Source organism: Dromiciops gliroides, chromosome 3, assembly GCF_019393635.1.
Source record: "Dromiciops gliroides isolate mDroGli1 chromosome 3, mDroGli1.pri, whole genome shotgun sequence".
In the NCBI taxonomy this organism is placed as follows: domain Eukaryota; kingdom Metazoa; phylum Chordata; class Mammalia; order Microbiotheria; family Microbiotheriidae; genus Dromiciops; species Dromiciops gliroides.
In genome coordinates, this window is record NC_057863.1 from 129,769,193 (window position 1) to 129,794,041 (window position 24,849).

The 24,849-nt window shown below is 38.2% G+C and overlaps 1 protein-coding gene across 1 annotated transcript in view; it reads right to left on the minus strand.

Moving 5' to 3' along the window:
- The window catches only part of RBM26 (RNA binding motif protein 26), a 99,877-nt gene extending 75,301 nt beyond the window's left edge, over positions 1–24,576 (minus strand). Inside the window, 3 exon segments of the mRNA XM_043992277.1 lie at positions 5,538–5,674; positions 5,971–6,089; positions 23,998–24,576. Coding sequence (XP_043848212.1) covers positions 5,538–5,674; positions 5,971–6,089; positions 23,998–24,068 — 327 coding nt within the window. The 5' untranslated portion in view covers positions 24,069–24,576.
- Between the last annotated feature and the right edge of the window lie 273 nt (positions 24,577–24,849).

The window sequence follows — 24,849 nt, forward strand, 5'->3', positions numbered from 1 at the left end:
GATTAAATGAAAATATACAATTACAGTTTAGACATATTATTCAATTCAGTTAGTGAAGAGTAAGCATAAGTCAAAATGAATTGTTTATAAGTATCTAGAAAATAATTAAACTCAACAAACACTTAGCACATAAAATACTAAGAACCATGTTTTATAAAGTGAGGACATTTTAAAAGGTAATCAAGAAAAACTTTTATTTAATTTCTTAAGAAAGTAAATATTTCTATACATTTAGCCTTAATGATTTGGACAAATTCATTAACACTGTGAAGGGAAGAGGAAGAACAAGTTAGTATTTTGATAGGACTATCATAAAATGAGTATTTCAGCAAGACAGCAAAGTATTACCTAAGATGAAGCGGTCCTGGTCTAACAACAGATAGCACCATGATGGCCCCACACTGTCAATTCTCTATCTGGCTTTCATCTCATGGTGCAATGAAATAAAAGAATCCTCAGATAAACTCAAATCAGACACTTTTTCTCTAACTCTTACTCTCTCTCTTAATACTTGGCTTTCTCTAACTTCCCAACCCTGACTCTCAAAGGCTCCTCATGCTCTATCCATACAATTCCGTGTAGGTTCTAAATTCCAGATCCACATTTGTATTGATACCATGTAATTCTGGGATGTCATATTAGGCTACAATGTCTCATAGCTACTCCATTATGTCTCACTTCTTTCCCTAGAAGAGTTATAAGCAAAGAGGGATGTGGTGGGGGTGGAGGAGGAGAGGGAATGAGAAAAACCATACTTGGGTGAGGTAAGAAGACGAGAAAAGAATTTGCTGGGAAGATGAGTAAGGATACTACATCAATCAACAGGTATTTATTTGAGGCTTACTATATGGCAGGCTATACAGGCAGAAGATGAAGAAAAAAAGAGCCTTGAGGTCAAATTAAAGAAGATAGCCAAGATGGAACCAATAACATGGGAGGTGAGTTAACTGTAAGTAGGTATTGGGTTGCTAGGTCAGGAAAGGGAAATAGATGCTTCCTTATAGAAGTGTGGTGCGCAAAGAAGAAAAGACAATTTTAAATAATGACTAAAAATATAAACAATTTAGCTTATTTCTTTGTGACACTCCTTTCTCTACAAGTGGCACATTTTGCCAACCATTTCTCCAAAAATGAGAAAACTTAGAAAACCACAAGATGAATTTTGCAAGAACTATTACTATTATGATTTTTCTAAATTCTTTTTTGAAAATTATTTAAAGGGTGAGTCCTGAGAGAAAGAGGGGGGTGGAGATCTTAATTTTAGGCCAAAGTAAAATGTGCTTACAATTGAAAATTATATAAGTACAATTATATTTTAAAGTCAGGCTTTTAAAAAAAAATTACAATTCTGGAGTTGGGTATTAATACAGATATAAATCTAAATCAACCATAAAAATGAGGAAACTAAAACAAATTAAGAATTACAGAATATGGTAAAAATCAGAAATTCAGAACTAAATTTAACAACACAAAGACAATGATCTACCAGGAAATTTTTTTAACAAAGTGACCAATTAAATCTCTTATTCCTGTAGCCAAATAAACTATCATGATCACCTTGAAGTCTGAAGGAAAAATAATACAGAACCCAAAAATGTCTAATTTGACTCACTTTTTAGTTATGTGAGTTATATCCTATGTTTATTATTCTTCTTAAAACATATGGCAGTTAGAAAATCATCATTTTGCCATCATGTCTAAATAACTATAGAGCCATTATTTTTAGATTCTTTAAACATAAACTCATAGTCTCCAGCTAAGAGTAACATTTAGCTAACCCTTTTTCTCAGGCACCCTATTTTTAAAATCTTAACTTCTTCAAAGACAAATAACTACTAAGCCATCAAAAATGAATTTTCCATTTTCTAATTTTTTAACCGCTTATATTCATGTTATCTCCACTCCTATGCACTTCTTCTGCATCATTTTTTAAATCTCCGAACATATTTGAAGATATGGAGAAGAAAAGCTCTTAAAACAAGCAAGGTTACACGTAAAACTCAACTAAATCTGTCTTTTTTGTTCTGACTCTGAAAACTCATCTTTCATGGAGAATTTCTATTGCCCACACCAAAAACAATCCATAATAGTTTGCCCTTATAGTCAACTGACACTAATAACCCTCAAAATGCAATGGATAAAAAGATCAGGACTAAGTCAAACAATAGCCAAAAAGCTGGAGATGAAGTAGTTACTAATACATAAACAGTTCAGATGAGGTAAAAGTTAAAGGTTTTGACATATAATTCAGTAAAAGGAACATAGAGCTCCTCAAAGCATGGCTATGTCCTCAAACTGTATTCAGAGATAAAGACACCCAAGAGGTTCTCACTGGTCCCTAGAATCTGAGTCTGACTTTTTGATAAAGCCATCCTCATCTCTCTCCCTAACCCCAAGTGTGCCAAAAGAAGTAATTCTTAGAGCATTCCTGAGTGTGAATTCATGGCATGAAGACCCATAGGAGGAATCTCTGAATACAAATCTAGAGAAATCTAAACCATATTCTGGGAAGCAAAACACCAGACCTACATAATGATTACTTCTGTTCCCTACCCCAAATGCTGTCAGAGTACTTACTTTATTCCTGTGAACTGGCATTGATCTATTTCCTCTATTTTTGTACTGTGATACGCCTATGTTCCTCCAGTTCTTCAACCAATACTGACATGAAGTCAGACTCAAAGGACACCGATTTTGTGGTATTACTAGCTCGTCATTTTCTGTCATGAAACAGATGTTGCTTGAAAAGACACTAGAATTGATTTACCCCAAATCACTCGAGCAAAATAGTAAACTTAAAGCTGATGTTGCTTAGAAGGCTGAAGGGAAGACAATTCCCAGAACATTTGCATTTGGGTCAAACAGGGCTCGAGAAAGGACAAATGGCAACATTCCTCATAGCACCCCCTCAATAGAAGCAACCTATTTAGTTGTATCTTTGCAATTCTACCACAATTCCTACTTTAAAAAATTATAGTCTACACCCAGGCTCTTAAATTGCAAAATACAGTACTCTGAATTCTTCTTAAAACCTTCAATAAACATTTGTTATCATTTACAAGTATTTAATCCCTGCAACTAGCGACTGCCTTGAAATAACAAGTACCTTCATGCTTTTCTTAGACAACTTTTACAACCTGCAAAGACCAAGGTTATAAAGGTAGGCTACCCAATTTTTTGATACAAACATGTATCAATGGTCCACTAGTAACCTAAGAGAAATTCAAGGACTATGGCTAGTCCTCTGGCTATGAATTTCTACTATAAGAACCACATCAAGTGATTTGCCTGCTTGAACACAACTAGTGATGAGAAGCTTGCAGATAAGCCCATTTCCTTTCAAGACAGCACTACCTCTTATGATGTATCAAAACGTACCTCCCTGTAACTTCTACCCTTTGCTCTTAGTCCTGTACCCTGGAGCTACACAGAATTGGTTTAATTTCCCTTCTACATCAAAGTCCTTCAAACTATTTAAAGTCAGCTATCATGTCCTCTTCAATCTTTTTTGTTCTCCAAGCTAATCACCCTCAGTTCATTTAAATGTTGCCCAGACATGGTTCCCAATGCACTCACCGTTCAAGTAATCATTCCCTGGATACACTACAATTTTTCCACATCCAACTTTCAATGTGGCATCCAAACTGAACACAATGCTGAGGCTATCATCTGAGCAGGGCAGAATACAGTGGAACTATCCCCTTACTTATTTGGCACACTGGGGGCAGCTAGATGGCGCAGTGGATAGAACACCGGCCCTGGAATCAGGAGTACCTGAGTTCAAATCTGGCCTCAGACACTTAACACTTACTAGCTGTGTGACCCTGGGCAAGTCACTTAACCCCAATTGCCTCACTAAAAAAAAAAAAAAAACAACTTATTTGGGACACTATATTTCCATTATTGCAGCCTAAGATTACATTAGTTTTCCTGGGAGCCATATGACACTATCAAACGCGTATTGAGCTTTCTTAAGAAAAATATAATTCTTTTTTCATATGAACTGCTTTCACCCCCAATGTGAACTTCTGAGCAGTTAAATTTTTTTCAACTTAAGTGCAAAACTTTAAATGTATCCCTTTTATGTTTGATCTTGTTAGGTTCAGATCATCATTCCAACCTGAAGTGAGCATTTTGGATCCTGATTCTGTGATCCAGTGTATTAGCTATCCCACCCAGTTTCATGTTATCTGCAAACTTGATAAGCATGTCATCAATGTCTTCATCCAAGTCATTGATATAAATGCTGAATAGAACAGGGCAGAAGACAAAGCTCTTTGGCAAGTCACTAAAGACCACCCTCCAGGTTCACGTCGATCCATTAATCAATACACTGGGGTCCAGTCGTTCAACCAGGTCTGAATCCACCTAACTGTACTATCATCCAGCCCACATTTCTCCATCCTGTCCACAAGGATATCCTGAGAAACTTTGTCAAATGCCTTGCTGAAATTCAGATATATTATTTTCTATAGCATTCCCATGCTCTAATGATCTAGTCAAAAAAGAAAAGAGGTTAGTCTGGCATGACTTGTTCTTAGTGAACTCATGCTGGTTTGTAGAGATCACTGCTTCCCTTTCTAAATGCTCACAAACCATCTGTTTTATAATCCGTTTTAGAATTTTGCCTGGGATGAACGTGAAGCTCACCGGTCTGTAGTTTGTGGAATCCACCTTCTTCCCCTTTTTGAAAATTGGGACATTTGCCCGTCTCCAGTCCCGCGGCACCTCTCCCGTTCTCCACGATTCATCAAAGATCACCGACAGCGGTTCAGCGATCACATCTGTGAGTTCTTTCAGCACCCTAGGGTGTAATTCGTCCAGGCCAGGAGACTTGAACTCATTTAGAGTCGCTAGGTGCTCTCTCACTATCTCCTCACCTATCTTTGGCTCCAATTCCCTTTTAACCATGTTTGTTCTATCCTTTCCAGTCTGAAGATCATTCTCCTTGACAGAGAAGACGGAAGCAAAATAGCAGTTGAGTAGTTCCACTTTCTCTCTGTCGTCGTTAATATTACACCATCCACCCCAAGCAAGGGGCCTATCCTTTCTTGTTACCCATCTTGCCCCAAATATTTCTAAAAAATCTAATAACATAATAGTTCTGACTGAACACACATGATGGCTCAATTTCCATGAATTAGTACTGCTGCCACTACAATCCTCAAACACTAGCAGGCAACTACTAGAATTCCTGTATTTACTGGCAGCAGTAAATAAAACTGAAAAGTCCTAAAAAATGAAACACAGAAAATGATTTTCAGGAATCCTTTAAGTCTGAAGGTAAGAGCTTTTACATAAGTCTGAGATTAATTCTGACTTTTTGGCTCTTTTAATGAAGAGGGATTCTTTCATTGCATGCATCTAATAATACTGCAGAGTAAAGAAGATATTTTGCAAATCTGGTACTAGTGATAATAATGGCATGATTATAAGCCTCCAAGACAACAGGATATGGCAAATAAAATTCATATAATTCAATGCTGATGTCATATGGACAACTTAAACAGCTTGTAAGATATGACCCAAATTCCTACCTCTTCTTTTTTTATATCTTTTTCTTGGTGTTGAAAAAATTCTACCTTTAGACTTCCTGATGATGGCTGTTCGGGTGGAGGTAGATAGCTCTTCGTATTCACAGCATCAAAAAGTTTTTCTACAAATATCTGTGTCTCTAAAAAGAGAAATCAGAAAACCTATGGGTTAAGGGATATTTCTAAGATATTAATAAAATTTAAAATAATATTATATTGTTATGGTCTCAGCAATTTTCTTACATGACTAATAAAAAAGACCAAGTCAAAAAAAAAAATGTTGGCATGGTTATGTGGCCCAGTCTTTCAAGTTAGCATGATAGCATGAAAGTGGTGCTATAATTTGCTGCTTTTAAAAAGTATATTATATTTATATTTTAATTTGATTAATTTTAAAAATATTTTTTAATTTATTAAAATAACAATTTCTACTTACCCTTCTGAAGAAATACATCCAGTTGATCGATACATAACGCCTTCAACTCTTTTTCACTTTTATCCTTCTTTACCAAAGCAAGAACATATTTAGCTAGAGCTGAAGGGTCAGCATCACAGCTAAAAATAAAAAAATTCTAATATAAGTATATGAATAAAATTATCTACAGACATAAAAGAAACTCAATTACACATACCCCTCTCTGTGTGCTTATTTAATTATTAGTATATATTAGTAGAAATTACTCCATAAATAGTGTTTCCTTTGATACATTTTTAAAATGTTATACATATAACATGAGTTTGGGTATATAATCATAATAGAAAACCATGGGGGAAGTCCTTTGTCAAAATACATTTGAAGAGTATTAATACACATATGAAAAGGAGAGCAGGCGGACTTTCAACTATTAGAAAGATTTTTATGTAACACCACACATAGAACAACAAAAACCTGGGAGAAATATCCTCTACAATTTTGCAAATAAGTGTTATGTGTTTACTATTGTTTTATGGAAGAGGATGTCTGGCTGAAACCTGGTAATACTTTTATCATACAAATTTCTGCTACAGCATTAAGGTGATGAGATTTTATCTGCACTGGGCTGCAAAATAAAACATATAGATGCTACACATTAAACTCCTCCAACCTGTGTGCTGGTTATACCTAATACAGAAAGATAACTGAATAATCAAAAAATGTGAAAAGAAAAGAGCAAAGTTTCACATGAAGTTAGATAGTTAACAAAAATAGCTTGACGGCTTGACAAAATATATGCAAAAACCAAAGAAAAGCACAAAGGTTTCCCTGAACAGAAGTGAGAAGTAAGATCTCAGTCTACAGGAAAAGATGGTTGCAATTGGATAGTAATGGGGAGGCCCTAAATATTTTCAGCACAGGATAAACGCCCCCACATGCACACGCCCTAAAAAGAATAATGCTCCATGGTACACTTTTTTCTGTTGCTGTTTTTTTATAACCAAACAAGCTTTAATTCTTTCAAGAATGACCACAATGTAAAGCCCGGCCAGCCACATACTAACAAAAATAAGTCAAAGACCTGTAATGTAATCGCTGGGAACTGTGATGTAAGAATTTATCTAGTAATTTAAAGTGTCTTAAAGAGTTGTCTGAGGCTCGGAGATTATAATTTGTCCATAGCATTAATTGGAGGTAGAATCTGAAGCCACATCTTCCTGATTCCAAGTCCAGAACTCTATCCAATATGGCATATTGCCTCAAAAAGAAATAACTACAATATTATTAACAGAAAGAGCCAATATAAACATTAGGCAAAGTCTGTTATATCAAGGAACCTATTGAAAAGCCTCCATTCCTATTTCCTAATTTCTTGCAAGCACAGGATAAAAACCTGATGATGGAGCTATTTACAGAAAAATTAAGATATAGTCATGTAGGGGCAGCTAGGTGGGCGCAGTGGATAAGGCACCGGCCCTGGATTCAGGAGAACCTGAGTTCAAATCCGACCTCAGATCCTTAGTACTTACTAGCTATGTGACCCTGGGCAAGTCACTTACCCCCCATTGCTCTGCTTAAAAAAAAAAAAAAGATACAGTCATGTACCACTGAAGTCTTCCTATATGATGGGATCTCTAAGGGATATGGAATGGTTTCTGGTCACAGCCAAACCTGAAGTATGAAATCATCATTATCGTTTGGTATTATCAGTGCTGGGAATTTTGGACCACTGGTCAACAAGAAACACAGACATTCAGAACATAAAGTTCAAGTCTACTGTTTGCTTTCTACCAAAAGGAGGTAGACTAGCAAAACACAAACAATACAGGAAAGGGAGGGCACCAAACCCTGACAACCAAGTTGTCTCAATGCAAGAACTTCCCCTTCTCCGCCTCTCCAAAGAAACAACAGCAAGTCCATAAATACAAACACTGGCAAAATGCAACCCCAAAAAAAAAGGTTGTACCTATTTCCTTCCCCACCTAATAGCAGTCACTCACCAATTTTTTTTTATTGGAAAGGAAGTGACAATACTAACAGCTAATATTTATATATTTTATAATTTATAAAGTGCTTTATTTACAATTAACTCATTTAAATGGTACTACTGAGGTGCCCTAGCATTTGTTAATGTCATGTCCAAATTAAGCAAAAATTTTAAGTTTTCAGAGAGTACTATGCTAAACTCTAGAGAAGTCTAAATTTAGATAAGTTCTATCAAGCCAGTTTATGACCCAGTAGCTTGCTAGAACATATATATAGTTTTAATTAATATATGTTAAATCCGAAGGAGAAATGTAAAGTTCTACATAATGTCCAACAATGAAAGTTTCATGAAATACAAGGTAGCATTTGAATGGTGCTTAATTCAATCTATCATAATTCCAAGAGGCCCAAAAATAAAGAATGTTATCCATTTCCTGACAGGAGATATACTAATATGTAGAATGAAGCCCATTTTTGGACAAGGCTAAGATGGGAATTTATTTTTCTTAACTATGTTGATTTGCTACTAGAATTTAGTTTTTCTTTTTTTTATAGGGGGGGTGGTATAGAGAAAGGAAGGGAGGGAAGAGATACAAGAAAGCAAATGAATAAAACAACAGTAAGTAATCCAGTTTGCCTTAGATCAAAGATTTTATGGAAGGGGGGAATATAAGACTAGAAAGGTACATGTCAGATTATAGAGCGCAAGCCTTGAATGACAGGAGAAGCAATTTGTACTTTACAAGACAGACAATATTTGTCATTAAAGGTTTTGATCAAAAGAGTGATCTATAAGAAGACTATTTTGAGAGCAATGCGAAGACTAGATTGGACAGAATACAGAGCAGAAGTGCAAAGACTTGCAAGAAGGATATTGCAATAGTCCAATGTAGTAAAAAGGGCTTGATTCAATGTGGTGGCAGTGGAAAGAGGTACCAGTGAGAAACAGCAAAAGGACCTGAGAAGTAGTGGGATATGAGAGATGTAAAGGAAAAAGAAAACTGTCACCGGAAATTTTCAGATGCCCTAAATGCCTTTTTAAGTTTTCATGGTTTCATTTATTTCATTATTTACTCAGGGATAAAGTAGCTTACCAAGATCTAAGTGTCTTCCTATGAAAATTCTGACCACACTGTAAGTATTACATCCTACAAGAAAGGCTTTGTTCTAGCATTCTTTTATTCTTTCTCTATCCACCAACATTTGTTTCAGAAACAGAGATAAAGCCAGGAGATAACAGATACTTTATTACCTCTTGCCATCACAGATTTAGAATAAAATGACATAGGAAATAAAAGCATAGCATTATTTTTTGTTTTCCTAAAAATATTCCAAGCTCTCCTCTTCTCACTTGCAGCAGTAGCTAAGTCGCATGCAATCCTTATCATAGTTCCCTGGTTTTGAACTTCTTTTTGACTACTAGTTTTCACTTTATAATTTCCTGAAATATGGTATCTAGACTTTTGCTTTGATATTTTTTGTCTTACTGAGTCATTTGGCTTATTCTACTTTTCAGGAAATTCAGGTCTTGAATGAGATGTCTTTCACCATCTTGTCTAAGGTGTTGGTTTTCCTTCCCCCACCCCCCACCTCCCACCCCCCCACGATTTTCTATTCTGTTTCCTTGTAGCAATGCTTTGTGTATTGGGGATTTGAGGGGTAGAGGTTAAGTTGAAAAGGACCTGAACTTGAACCAAGTTCCAAAACTCAATGGTGTGGGCAAGATGCAGCTGCCTGGTCCTAAGTACACTAGCCAAACTAGGTCCTTCTTTCAAGGGATCCTAGGGTTACCTCACGAGTTGAGTTCTGCTTGGGGGCCCCATCTTGTTACATGGCTCCAGTACTTCTCTCTGCTGTATGCTCTGCCTGAAGTCCTTTCCCCTTTGGGACTCAGAAGCTACTCTCATGCAGGGTTCCTATTGGCATAGGCTTTGGAAAAGATCAGATTAGATTTTTACCTAAGGCCTTTTGCTGGGCTTCAGCCACTAGTCCTTCCCTGGAATATCCCAAGGCTGTTCTCTTTCTCTGCCAGGCTAATGCTGGGTTTGGAAGCTGTTGGGACTGGGCCAGACTTAGGCTCTGGCTCAGGTCTAGTACTGTGCTGGCCCTGCTAAGAGCAGTCTTCTCTCTCAAGCTGGGCTTAACCAGCCAGCTACACATTTGGAGAAGGCTAGGGCTGGCAGGAATAGAGGGCTAGACCCAAGCAGAACACCCCAAAGGCATTCTCTTATACCCAAGGGCCTCAGGGAAGGCTCACTCTGGACTGGAAATGAGCACTATGAAGCTCCTTCAGGGAATGTTAAAACTACCTAGCTAGGAAGGCTCCTATGTACTTCACACTCAACCTACTCCAGCTTCTCTATGTAAAGGATCTCTGTAGGACTCTAGGGATCCTTCTGTGGAGTTCTAATCTGGGCGAGGAGAGCAGAGATGATTCTCTCAGTAGAGTGGTATAACTCTAAACCCCAGTAGCCACAATCTTGCCACCAAGTTTATTTAAATGAAACAATTTATAAGTATGTAGTTTTGGTGATACTATCTTCCAAAGACACATGGTCATGTTTTCCATGTTTTCCAAATATTCATGATTTTAAATGGACATAAGCATGGGGAAAAATTTAATATCTATTTTCAATCTGCTTGGGTAGCTATATTAATTACGTCATTCCATACGCTAATAGAATCTACAAAATAATCATTGTTTCAAAGTGTATAAAATGAAATCTCAATGTATAAAGTTATAGCAGATCTTGGTGCCTACTATATCACAGGAAAAAAGAGTCCAAAGGGAAAAAGAATTTCTATAGATCAGGGATGCTTAACTTTTTTGTGACACAAAACCCTTTGGCAGTCTGATGAAGTATTTGGATCCCTTCTCAGCATGTTTTTAAATGTATAAAATAAAATGCACAGATCTATAAAGGAAACCAATTATATTTAAATCAATTACCAAAATATATAAAATTTTAGTTCGCAGACCTCAGGTTAAGAACCTCTGTTACAGGTTATCTGGTTTTCCAGATTTACTTGCAGATGACATAATTTTGTTCCAAGTTCCAGAATTCTATAGGGCCTCAAGTGAAATATGTAATTTCAAATATATTATGTAGACCACTGGTTCTTTCAACTATTTTATTGTTGCCTCTTCTTTTAAGATTAAGACAGAAACTCTTCCTCAATCCCAGGGTTTCTTAGTCCAAATTTAGAGAATATATATTTCATTCTCACTTACCTAATCCTTCAATGACCCAAGATGTTTTGAACTTTGGAGCTTTGGGCAAATTTAACTTTATTTCTAATTCAAAATGAAATGTCATGTAATTGTTGCTTCAATAATTTCTTACAAATTGGCAATGTGCATACTATAACAAGAACATATTGGGGCAGCTAGGTGGCGCAGTGGATAGAGCACTGGCCCCGGAGTCAGGAGTACCTGAGTTCAAATCCAGCCTCAGACACTTAACACTTACTAGCTGTGTGACCCTGGGCAAGTCACTTAACCCCAACTGCCTCACAAAAAAAAAAAAAAAAAAAGAACAAATTGGTTAAAGGATTCATTAAACAAGACCCCTACTACAAAAATGACTTTCTCCCAATTCTGGAATTCCTCTCAAACCTCCAAACTACAGGTTAAACTCTATTATAACAAAAAAGCATTTCAACAAATAATAATTTTCCTATGCCTACTGTTTCTAAATTTTATACCTCAAATATTACGTCCCAAAGGCATTCCCACTATACTGCCAATTTTTTACCAGAAATAAAAAAGTGATGATCACAGTTAATCATGATGAAACTAAGAAAACAGTTGTATTCTTATATACTTTTATATTAAGAGTCAGGAGGATGAATGGAGGGTTAAGTTTGATGAAAATTATCCCAATAAGTTCACACTATGAGACTCAAAATAAAGCATTTCTCTAACTACCTAAATTAGAAGATTTATTTCCATAAACAATCAAAATACCAAGGAAATATTTTATATACCTAGACAAAATAATAAAATTCATTTGGAGGAAAACATCTGCAATAAACAAATTCTATTACAAATTAGTAACCATTAAAAACTACCTTGGGAATTTGAAATTGAGGGGTTGCCCATCAGTTGGGGAATGGCTGAACAAGTTGTGGTATATGAATGTAATGGAATTCTATTGTGCTTTGAGAAACGATGAGCAGAAGTTCAGAGAAACCTGGAAGGACTTGCATGAACTGATGATGAGTGAGATGAGCAGAACCAGAAGAACATTATACACAGTATCATCAACACTGTGTATTGATCAACTGTGATGAATTGGATTCTTCTCACCAATACAATGGTACAAGAGAGTTCCAAGGGACTCATGATGGAAAAGGCTCTCCAAATCCAGAAAAAAAAACAAAACTATGGAATATGGATGCTGGTTTTTCAATTTTGAGGTTTTTCCTTATTGCTCTGATTCTTCTCTTATAGCATGACTGATACAGACATATGTTCAATGTTGTTATGTATATGTATAATATGTACGTGTATATATATACACACACACACACACACACACACACATGCAACCTATATCGGGTTGCCTGCTTTTGGGGAGGGGGGGGCGGTGATTTGAAATTGGAAATCTTATGTAAACAAATGCTGAAAGCTATCTCTACATGTAACAGGAAAATAATAAAATACTTTTATTTTTTTAAAAAAACTACCTTAGTACTGTTTTGTTTTGGCTTTTTGGTGGTTGTTGTTGTACTGTTTTGTTTTGTTTTTTTCTTTCTTTTTTTTTATTTTTTAGTGAGGCAATTGGGGTTAAGTGACTTGCCCAGGGTCACACACACACAGCTAGTAAGTGTTAAGTGTCTAAGGCTGGATTTGAACTCAGGTACTCCTGACTCCAGGGCCAGTGCTCTATCTGCTGCGCCACCTAACTGCCCCTTGTTTTGTTTTTTTAAAGAAAGAAAACCACATCAGTAGAATGAAGAATTTTTAAAATGTATTAAACTCAACTTAATGTATGATAAACCCATAAACAAAAATTCCTTAGGAAAGAAATCTATTTTATAAAAATTGCTTGGTAAAACTGGAAAGGAGTCTAGTAAAAATTAGATTTAAGCCAACAACTTGTACCATATTCCACAAACTCAAAATGGACATATTACCTGAATATCAAAGCACATACCATAAACAAATTAGAGAACAAGATAAGGTATCTTTCATAGGTATGGCTAAGAAGTGAATTCTTAACCAAACAAAGAATTGAGGCAATTGCAAAAGACAGAATAGATAATTTTAACTGTAGGTAACTAAAAATAAAATATAAAAAAGAATTAAAAGAAAAACGTTCACCTCATTCAGAAATAAAAACACAAATATTAAAAAGAACCCAAGAAAGAATAAGCTAATTAGTTATTTTTTAGTTTAAATTATTTTACATTTTATTTTTGGTCCAGACCCACAATTTCATTAAAATTCCAATGTAGACACTCCCTTTATTAATGCAGATCTGCAACCACTCAAACCAACTCTTTAAAAGAAATAACTGTGGGGCAGCTAGGTGGCACAGTGGATAAAGCACGGGCCCTGGATTCAGGAGGACCTGAGTTCAAATCCAGCCTCAGACACTTGACATTTAACTAGCTGTGTGACCTTGGGCAAGTCACTTAACCCCAATTGCCTCACCCCCCCCCAAAAAAGATACCTGTGACCAATAAGGGGTTAAATGATAGTTGTCCCATGGGATGCCAGATATTCTGTGTCTGAAGTAGACTTGAGGGACAGACATCCTAACTCCAAGCCAAGCCACTGTGCAAAGACTTGCCTCAGAATATTTTATTTTAAATTTATACTTTTTACAGAACTAAAATTGAAGATGGAATTCACAATAAACTAAAATAAATACTTTTTAAGCAACTTCTCATAAAAAGGCATCCTCCTCCGCCTCACATTGGGAGGTTTTTGGAGATGTGGGCTTTTATAGGGGTTAAGGGGTATGATTTGATATCACTGCCTAGCTTAATAAAAAAAAAAGCAGTAAATGTTGAAAAAAACTTGGAAAATACAAAGAAATACAAACTGGGAAGTTAAGAGCTCATATCATAACCCTTACTCAGAGAGGGACCAAGTAATAATATATAGCTAATACTTTAATAGTTCTTTTAAGGTTTGCTTTTACATTTATTATCCTATTTGCTCTTCACTATAACCTTATCAAGCAGCTAGGTGGTACAATGCATAGAATGCTGGTCCTGGAGTTAGAAAGACTTATGTTTCTGAGTTCAAATCAGAACTAAGACACTTACTGGCTGTGTGTACTCTATGCAAGTCACCTAACCCTGTTTGCCTCAGTTTCCTTCATCTATAAAATGAAGGGGAGAAGAAATGGCAATGACTCCAGTATCTTTGCCAAGAAAACCCCAAATGGAGTCAAGAAGAGTTGGACACAACTAAATGATTTAATAAACAACAACAACAATATAATCTGTCAGGCAGGTACTCTTATATCTCCTAACTTATTTGTTGCATTTGCTTTGACACTCTCTCCTCTAGGATATTATCACCTCTCTGGGTTTTCCGACACTACCCTCTCCTATTTTCCTCCTTGGTACCTGACTTTATAAGTGTTCCCCCCAAGGTTTTATCATGGGCCCCTCTTCTCCCTCTCTATGCTCTCCCTTGGAAACCCTTATTAGTTTCCATGGTTATCATCTCTAAAGTAGTTGATTCCCAGACCAACATATCCAGCCCCAGACTCTCATCACCAACTGCCTACTGGGCATTTCAATCTGGATGTTCAATAGGCAAATTAAACAATGAGAGAAAAAAGCTATTCTAGGATTTTGGCTGTGAAAGCCAGGAGATATAGGACAATAGCTTGAAGGAATAATAGGTGCTAGTGAAGAGTTTTTTTAAGGATGATAGAGACTGGGGCAGCTGGGTGGCATAGTGGATAGAGCACTGGCCCTGGATTCAGGAGGAACTGAGTTCAAATCTGGACTCAGACCCTTGACACTTACTAGCTGTGTGACCTTGGGCAAGTCACTTAACCTCAACTGCCTCACCAAAAAAAAGGAAGATGGAGACCTACCTCGGCATTTGATAGGCAACAGGAAGGAACCAGTAAATAGGAAGAGACTGAAAATTAGAGAGGAGTTGAATGTGAAAGCAATCTTCTGAAGAAGACAAGAATAAAAAGCCCTAGAGAGGACAAAGGCCACCTCTTCATCAGACTTGAAAAAATACAGTGAGAATGGGAAATGTCAAGGGATTTGTAAGAAGAAAAAGCTCATAGTGAATATTGAGTTAAAGGTAAACCCAGCCACTTTTAGCCAGCTAATTGTTAAAAATAATTTTTTTTTTAAATTTTAAAAAGATTTCTCTCAAATCAACCTTAAAACAAGGATTAAAGATGATCACAGAGGGGCAGCTAAGTGGCGCAGTGGTTAGAGCGCTGCCCCTGGATTCAGGAGTACCTGAGTTCAAATCCAGCCTCAGGCACTTAACACTTACTAGCTGTGTGACCCTGGGCAAGTCACTTAACCCCAACTGCCTCACTTAAAAAAAAAAAAAAGATCACAAAAGATAAAATAATTTCAATTATAAGAAACTGAAAAAAGTGCTGCAAGAACAAAATCACTGTATTTTGGATTAGGAAAGCTGATGATTGGGGGAAAAAAACTTTTGTATCAAATATCTCACCTAAGGGTCTTATATCCAAGATATATACAGAACATGACAAGAATAAGCCATTCTCCAATGGATAAGTAGTCAAAGTATATACAAAAGCAATTCTCAAAAGAAATGCAAATTACTAACAACCATCTGAAAAATTGGTCTAAATCACTAACAAGAGAAATGAAAAGCAAATCAATTCTAAAGTTTCACCTTAAATTTAGAAAATTGGCAAAGAACAAAAATAGAAACAATGGATGTTGGGGGTTATATAAAGATACAATGATGGGAATTGTGAACAGGTTGAACCATTCTCGATAGTATTTTGCAGTTAAGCTATGAAAGTGCCTAAAATGTTTACGTATGTTGTTTGTATATAAAATACCCTCTAATCCAGAGATCCCACTGCAACATACCTCCAAGGATGTCAGAGTCATAAAATAAGTCCTATATTCACCAAAATATTCACAGTAGCACAGAACTCTTTGTGGTAGCAAAGAATTAGAAGCACTAAACAAAATATGCTTAAGCGAATGGCTAAAAATTTGTGGTCTATGAATATAATGGTATCATCTTATGCTTTAAGGAACAATAAATATGAAGAAATGAGAGAAGCATAAGACTTAATATGAAATGACGCAGAGTGAAGAAAGCAGAACCAGGGAAAAAAAATTCAATGACAGTATAAAAGAATAACACAAAACTAAATGTTGTATAATTATAATGCTCAAGCTTGGCCCAGGAAAAAAGATGAGAAAATTCACTTCTTTCTTTGCTAATATAGGGAACTACAAATGTGGAGCACTGCATATCATATACTGGTAAAATATATGTTGATTAATTTTGTTGAAATTTTTAATTTACTTCTTTATTATTCCTTGTTGAAAAGGCTGGGTTCCCTGGATTCAGGAGAACCTGAGTTCAAATCTGGCCTCAGACACTTGACACTTACTAGCTGTGTGACCTTGGGCAAGTCATGTAACCCTCATTGTCCTGCGCGTGCCCCCCCCCCCAAGCTGGGTCACTGGGGCGGGGGGGGGGGGGGGTAGAATGGAGGATATTTCAGGGAGTGGTGGTGATACAGAAACAAAAAAATATAATTTCTTAAATGAAGACAAACTCTGCCTATATGGCATTTCCGCCCATTACCACTGGCCCTGCCTTCTTAAACCAAGCAGAATAAGTTAAGTCTCTCTTGAACATGTTAGCCCTTCAAATACATAAATAAAGCTATCATCCTACTCCCCGTTCCCAGTCTTTTCAGTTAGTCAACAATCATCATTAGGCATTTTACCTATATGTCAGACACTGAGCTAAATAAATGCTTGAGATACAAAGAAAGGGGGGAAAAAACAAACAATCCCTGCCCTCTAGGGCTGGTACTCCCTTGGAAATATGAACAGCCCATATTCTAATGGGAGAAACGTGAATAACTAGGTATATATCAAGCATATACCAAATAGATGAAAGTGCTCTCAGAGGGGAAGACACTAGTAAGCTGGAACAACAGGGTAAAACCTTCTGCAGAAGGTAGAATTTAAGCTGAATCTTGAAGGATGTCAGAGAAACGAAGACTGGGAAGAGCATTCTAAATATGGAGGACTGTCACAAAGTAAAAGGTATAAAGCTTAGCATATGAAGCAGTAGCTATAGCTGTACAGTCTAGAGCAAGTACATTAGTGTACCTGGATCAGAGAATGCATGGGAAGAAGTAAAGCCTAAGTCTGGAAAGGTAGGAAAGTGAAGAGTTTTAAATGCCTAGTAAGATCTTTAAATTTAATCTCAAAGTAATCAGGAAACACTAGAGTTTAAGGTGCAAGGGGTTTATCATGCTTCTCCCAACCTCTATTTGGGAAGTTGATTTTCCCCCCCAAAGGTAGAACACACAACCTTATACATATAGCACATATCTGGTACATAGTAAACATATTAATACTTTTATCTAAGAAGATAGGCTATCACTGGAGATGTTCATGGTGATCCAGGATAATTATTCATATAGAGATATTACAGGGGGCACAAATGTGTTTGGGGGGCTGGGAGAAAGGGAGGCCTGATCTGTGTTCTCCAAATTATTTTGTTCACACACCTTTACCAGTAAAAAACATTTAAGTACCCCAAATGTATTACATTTAATTATTTATAAATTTATGCATGTCCCACTGTACTAATAATGTTACAAAACTCAAACAGAAATTTAAAACATGAGATAAAGCTAAAGTAATTGATCCTAAAGTCAATAAGAAGCTGATTAGATGAGAAACATGGTCTGACCTGCCTTTTAGGAACTTCTGCAACGATTATAAGATGGACTAGAGTTAGTGAAGTGAATCTTGTGTCAAAGAAGCTAACCTAATTCCAACCTATCTTTTCAATCTCACTGGACAGTACTCTTCCCATCTCATACTCTGCAATCCAGTCAAGCTATCCTTTCTATTCTTCACACAGGGTACATTCCATCTCCCACACTTTTTGCATTGGCTGTCTTCCTTGCCTATTGAACTTCCTCCTTATTTCCAAATCAAGAGTCCCTCTCTTCCTTTAAAATGCAGCTCAGGGGGCAGCTAGGTGGCCCAGGGGATAGAGCACCAGCCCTGGAGAGTCAGGAGGACCTGAGTTCAAATTCTGCCTCAGACATTCAACACTTACTAGCTATGTGACCCTGGACAAGTCACTTAACCCAAATTGCCTCACACACACTCAAAAAAAATGAAGCTCAGGAACCTATCTTCTAAAGAAGCTTTTCCTGATCCATGTGACTGTTGGTGTTCTTTCTCCTAAACTAGCTGGCATTTAGCTACCTTGCATATTTTAGTATTTATTAACTTTATATTAAACTGTATGTATTTTATATGTATTTGTCTCCTTCATTAAAAAGGAAGCTCATTGTGAACAGTAATTTCTTCATAAGTGCTTAATAGGTACTTGTTAGTTAATTGCTATTACAATAATCCAGGTGAGAGATAACAAGCAGCTAAATTAGGATAGTGGTTATAGGAGTGGATAGGTCTCAAATTTGAGAGATGTTGGGGAGGTAGAAATGACCACACTTGGGGGTAAGGAAAAAGTAGAGTCAAGATGATACCAAGATTGCAAAGTCAAATAGGAATGTTCAGGAGGGAGTTGAATTTAAGAGAAATGATTAAAATATTACCTGTGATGCATGATGCAAGCCATACATGCCTGCTCTTCCCGTGTAATCCTCCCAAAATGAAGGGAAGGTGGGGTTCTTAGGGGTCACAGACTACCCTCACAAGATGATTACCTTGAATGGCTTAAGGGCTGAAATGCTCCAGAGAAGAATGTTAACTTGTGCACTGAAGGGAAAAAGTTGGAGTGAGGGATGAAAGTAGGTGTGGCAAACCTGACAAATCAAGGGGGCTAGGATGCAGTCTATCTTCCCATCTTCTGATGGTTAACTATTACATCCCTTGGTGTCAAGCCATGGCCCACTCTGAAGACCACTGGATTAAATACCTCTCAGGTCATTTCCAACTCAAAGTTTAATACTTAAGAAAAATACCCAAGAAATGTACAGTAGGTGCTTTGAGATGGATGGTACCTGGAAAAGGGTTAGAGAAATGAGGAAGTGAAAGTGGCAGCACAGTGCAACTAGCCTTGTACAAAGTTGAGCAGCAAAATGGAGAAAAACACCACATTAAGTTCTTCACTATTAAATGATATAGTTGTAAAGTCTAGTAACAGCTATAAGACAAGAAAAAGAATGACATAAAGATAGGTAAACAGCAGATAATACTACCCCTATTTCCTGATAGTACAGTTGAAAAATCCTAAGGAATCAGCAATACTTTCAGCAAAGTTGCAAGCTACAAAATAAACCCTCAAAAATCAACTCTATAATAATAAAACTATAATAGGGGGAAATTCCATTCCGACTAACTACAAAATAAGAAAGATATTTCTGGGGATCAATCTACAAAAAGCACACGACTTATATGATCAATGACAATAAGTTATTTTTAAAAATAGGTAGGTAGATAAATGAAAGATGACATAAGCTAAAAAAAGTTCTTGTCTGTGTTTTCTATGATGAAGGCGAGTACATCTAGAGAAAAAATTGAAAGAGTGAATGGAACTAGACTGAAGAACATAATTTATATAGTCAGGTTCCAGAGGACAAGAAAGGAAGGAGGAAGGGAACAAACTTTGATTAAGTACATACTATGTATGTGCCAGGCATTCTGCCTGATTTAAGCCAGCTAGGTAGGTGCTACAATTATCCCTACTATTATGCTAATATTACAGTTAAGGAAACAGGAGCAGAGGTTAAATGATTTCCCCAAACTATCACACATAGCTAGTAAGTATCTAGATTTGAACTCGGGTCTTCCTGACTGTGGGTCTAGCAGTCTATCCATTTGCTGTATCACACAAGAAATAATATAAGCCCTGGAAATTAAGGCAAGACCTTTGAGACAAGACTTGCCACTCCATAGCCCTTTGCAGACTAGCTACCATGCTAACCACTATACAATAAATTGTTGTTTCCTTAAACAAAGAGCCAGAAATTACACAATCCATCACTTACTCTGGGCCAAACAGTATGCATAAAGATACAGACATAAACAGTCGCTGTCCTCAAGGGGCTTCCTTTCTATTGAGGGGAGACAACATGTACATATATGCATGTACAAAATATAACCAAAATAAATACAAGGCAATTTGAGGGATGCTGGGCAATCAGGGAAATGCCTCAGTAGAAAGTGATACCGGGGTTGAGCTTTGAAGGAAACTTGGATTCTAAGGGAGAAGTGAAAAAAGAGTGCATTCCAAGGCAGGGGGGACAGCCTGTGCAAAGGCTCTGAGAGACAGGAGATACAAGATCAGTGTGGATGGGACCAGATTAGTGGAAGGAAAGTAATGATTAACAAGGCTCAAAAGTAAATTGCAACCAGACTGTGAAGAGTTTTAAACACCAGAGGGGTCTATATTTGATCCTAGAAGTAATAGGAAAACCAGTGGAGTTTACTGATCCAAGAGTAATATGGTCAGACCTGTGCTTTAGGAAAATTACTTAAGCAGTGCAAGATGGGACTGCAAAAGAGAGAACCGAAACAAGATCAATCAAGTAGTTGATCACTACAATAATCTAGGTGTGAGATGATTAGGGCCTGAATTAAAGTAGTGTGAGTGGAGAAATGGTGATAAATATTGAAGATAAATATCCTTAAAGGTCATTTAAGGTCAGGCACTTATACAAAGTCCACACAAAATGTCTGTTGAACTGCATTTATATGGAGGGCAATTTTATGGTGGTGAGAAAGGTGCAGTAACAAGAAAGGAAAAAGATACTAATAATGTGTCCATACAACTTTTCAGGTTAGAATCTTAGAAGCCTAAGCAGGAATCCCCATTACCTGTCAACAGTCACTCAGAATCTACCTGTAAACCTCTAGAAGAGGGCAATCCACTACACCCCCCGGGCCAGCCCATTCCACTTTGGGATAGTTCTAAGTGTTGGAAATTTTCTTTACATCAACCCAACTTCCTGGCTCTGTTCTGTGGGGCCAAATAGAACAAGTCCACCTACATATGACAGCTCTAAAAATACTTGAAAATAGCTATCATCATTCTAAGGGTTTTTTCTTCTCTAAACTAAATAAATATTAGAAATTCTTTGACCTTTCCTTTGTAAGTCATGGTCTTCAGTACTATCCTGGGCCTGTGCTAGGACTATCCTGTATCCTGTGCTAGCTTCCCAAAATTCTTCCTAAAATTAACACTGCAAATTGAACATTATAAATGCACCAGCCACTGTGCTCCTATGAAAGCAGCTGAGGTTTGCAATCAATTTTTGGTTGTCATGACAGTCAACTGAAATTGAGCTTGCAATCTACTAAACCTCTACCTCTTCTTCATTGGAACACTTGCCTAGATCCATAGCCCTCATCCTGAAGTCAGAAAGTTGACGTTTTTGAACTCAAGTTTAAGTCTTTATAATCATCCCTTTTACATTTCATTAATCTAGCCTGTCAAAACACTAAAAAGAATGATTTTTTTAAAAAATTAGGATTTGTCAATCAACAAAGCATTAAGGAGAAGGAACACCATAAGGTAGACTCAAGAGGCCCAGGTTCTATCACAAAGCTAGTTTTGAAACTGAGCAAGTCACTTAACCTCTATTTCAATTTCTTCATCTGCAAAACAATCTCCATCTGCAGAAACAACTGTTTAAGTTGTCAGCTCTAAAATTCTGAAACTATCACATATAGCATATTTAAAGATAGGATGGTCAAGAAAAAAATTAATTTTGTTAAGAAAAAAGTCTGGGTAGAAAAAGGCTCAATTTTAAACTACTTTTTAAAAAAGCTAGGTTGGTAAGGGGGAAGAAAATTTCCCACCCAATTTCTCCCCCCACGAAAATGTCTGTTGCTGTTTTTAATTCCCTTTGGAATTAAACATTAATTTAAAAAGCAAAAACATCCAACCCCTTGGAAAATGAATAAAACAAAATGTGGTAAATTCCAGGAACAAAATGGTAAAAAAAAATAGGAACTTAAAAAGCATTTCAAAAACCCAAATCCAACCTAGCATTTTCAAATAATTTACAACCTGGTTCGAATGCAAAAAAGTCTCTCAATTACCATATCCAAACAGAATTATAATCCGACAATAGAAACTTTACAATTTACTTTCAAACTAATCCAGTCCAACATAAGCTTCCAATAGAGTCCAACTAAAGGAAGTCTCCCTACTTGTGGGTTTTGATTTTTTTAATTCTTTTCCTCCAAAATCAATACACAAATCTATACAAAATATGATAATCTATCAATATATGTATACACACATACATGCACAGGAATATATTAAAAAGTATCTGAAGACATCTTGGTAAACTTGGGTAGAAAAATCACCAAGGACTGAGAAATTTTGGTAGGGGCTCAAAGTGGGCAAAAGTAATTATAGGTCAACACTAAAATACATCTCAACTATTAATAAAAACAATGACTGTAGAGGCTTAGTAGTGCACAACTAAGAGTTTACACACTTGGAAATTATAAATTCTCTGAGATTTAAAAAAGTATGGACATACATAAAATAGGTAGTTAATAATTTTCTCTTCTACTAAGTTAGAAAGAGGGGTAAGTTTATAAAGCTGGCAGGACACCTGAAAGCATAAGGCTTGAAAAGGGAACTGTCTTCAGTACTTAAGCTGACACTTTTGCATCATTTTTCAACATTAATTACTTGTTTATATATTGTATTCCAGATCCCTATATTAAGTGACATCTTATTTAAAAGGATACTTCTCCCAGTACCCAGAACAGTGTAAATAAGTGTAATGAGCACTAAATGTTAAAGCACCAGAAGATGTGTGAATATAAGCTGAAAGGTATTTTACCTTTCTATAATCAATTTCTCTGCTAAAGGGAAAAAAAAAAGGTACTAAAAAATACCAAAACTTTTTAAGAGACCTCATTACTCAATAGGCCAATACTATCGACATTTGCAGAAGAAAATCAAGTATCCTGCAATTGTTTTTAACCCTGCAATGGAAACTATTTTATGACAGCCAATTGTGACAAAAACACTTTATTCAGTGTCTGGTCTCTCTTCCTTTTGCTTTAGATTTTAAATTTTCTTTCTAATCTAAAATCCCTCCTGCACTCTCAAACACCAATGCCCATATTTTTGCATCCTAAATGTAACAACCAAACACCTTCCTCATGTAAAGGAGATATGTTTTCTATGTTCCGGGAAACCTATAGGTTGGCCCTTTGGGAGAGAGGCAAAGAGAACTGCAGAGAACATCAGTGGGTGAGAAATTTGAAAAGCAGGGTCTTCTCGGGCGGATGTACCATATAACTACCTACCTGTTACATCTGCTAGCCAAGAAAAGAGGAGGGGTCAATGGCAGAAGGGAGACGTGGCCTTTCAGCGACATAATTGCTAAGCCCAGCCAGGATGACAACCTCGGAACTGAAGAGTCCAAACCACTCTCCCCCGGCACTCGATTTAAGGACCCTACTCAGCCTGGACATCAGTGTACAACGGCTGCTGGGAGTGGGGGAGGGCAGGAGGTGGGCTCGGATTCCCCACGCAGGGGCAGGAAACACGAGAAAAGGGTAACGGGGGGGGGGAGGGGGAACCGGCTGTCGTAACGGGAGGGATACAAGGAGGAGGGCCCGGAACAAGCTCGCAGGTCCTAGTTAGGAGGCAGTTCGATACCTCGGGAGTCACAAGGGCCGCGGGTGGGAGTGCAGGCGAAAGGTACATAGGTGAGAGAAGCCCCGAACCTAACCTTCCCTTTCCTTCTCTCCCCTCCCCCACCTCCCGGCAGAAGCCAGGAAGAAATAGCGGAGAAGGCGGCGGTGGATGATGTCTCTATATACACACGGTCACGCGTGTCTGTCACCCCCCCCCCACCAGGAAGATAAACCCCGGATACTCACATAGGCTCGAGGGTCTTGCTGAGCCAGGATTTGAGCGCTTCGAAGTTTTCGATGATCATTTTAGAAACCATCCACTGTGGCCCGCGGCCCGCGTCTCTCCCTCCCTGCCTACCCACGCCAGGACCCCGCCGCCTCCCCACTCCGCGCGCCGCCGCCGCCCGCGTGGGCCGCGGTGGGCGGCGCCGGTGGCAGGAGCCCGCGCGCCTCGCTCAGCGAGAAGGCACGCGGGGCGCCACCCGAGGCCACGGGCACCTCGGGGTGCCGCCCGCGCTCTCCTCCCCCTTCCTGTTCCCCTTCCCTAGCCCAAGCAGCCCCTACCGGGGCGGAGGCAGCGGCCGCGGCGGTTTCCCTGGGCCCTCCCCCTTCCCGGTTCTGCGCCCGGCGCTCCCCGGGTCAGGAAAGGGGACGCACGCGTAGCCCCGGGCAGCCCTCCCCACCGCGGGGGCTCCCTGGCTCGGGGTACTGACAAAACGGAGAAGGCAGAAGAGAGGAGGGCGAGGGAACGCGCGAGGATTCAATGGAAAACGATTCCGGGGGGCTCCCCGGCTCGCAGCACCCCCAAGAAGATGGCTGACGGCAAGCCTCGCGAGATGTGGTGAGATCTCGCGGTGACTGCCGGGGAACCCGCGGGGCGGAGCTAAAGCGTAAGGCGGAGCAGAGGGAGGGACGTGGGCTGCGGAGCTGCTTCGTGGGCCAGTCTCTTTCCTGGGCCCGCAGGAAGACTTGTTGTTTGCGAGCGCCCGAGCTTTTAGCCTCCAGGCCTCGCCGTCCTCCTGGAGGTGCGTGACGCGTGCGGCGACTGGGAGAACGTCAAGCCGCCAGTGCCGGCTTCTGCTTGGGTTTAAGGAAGCG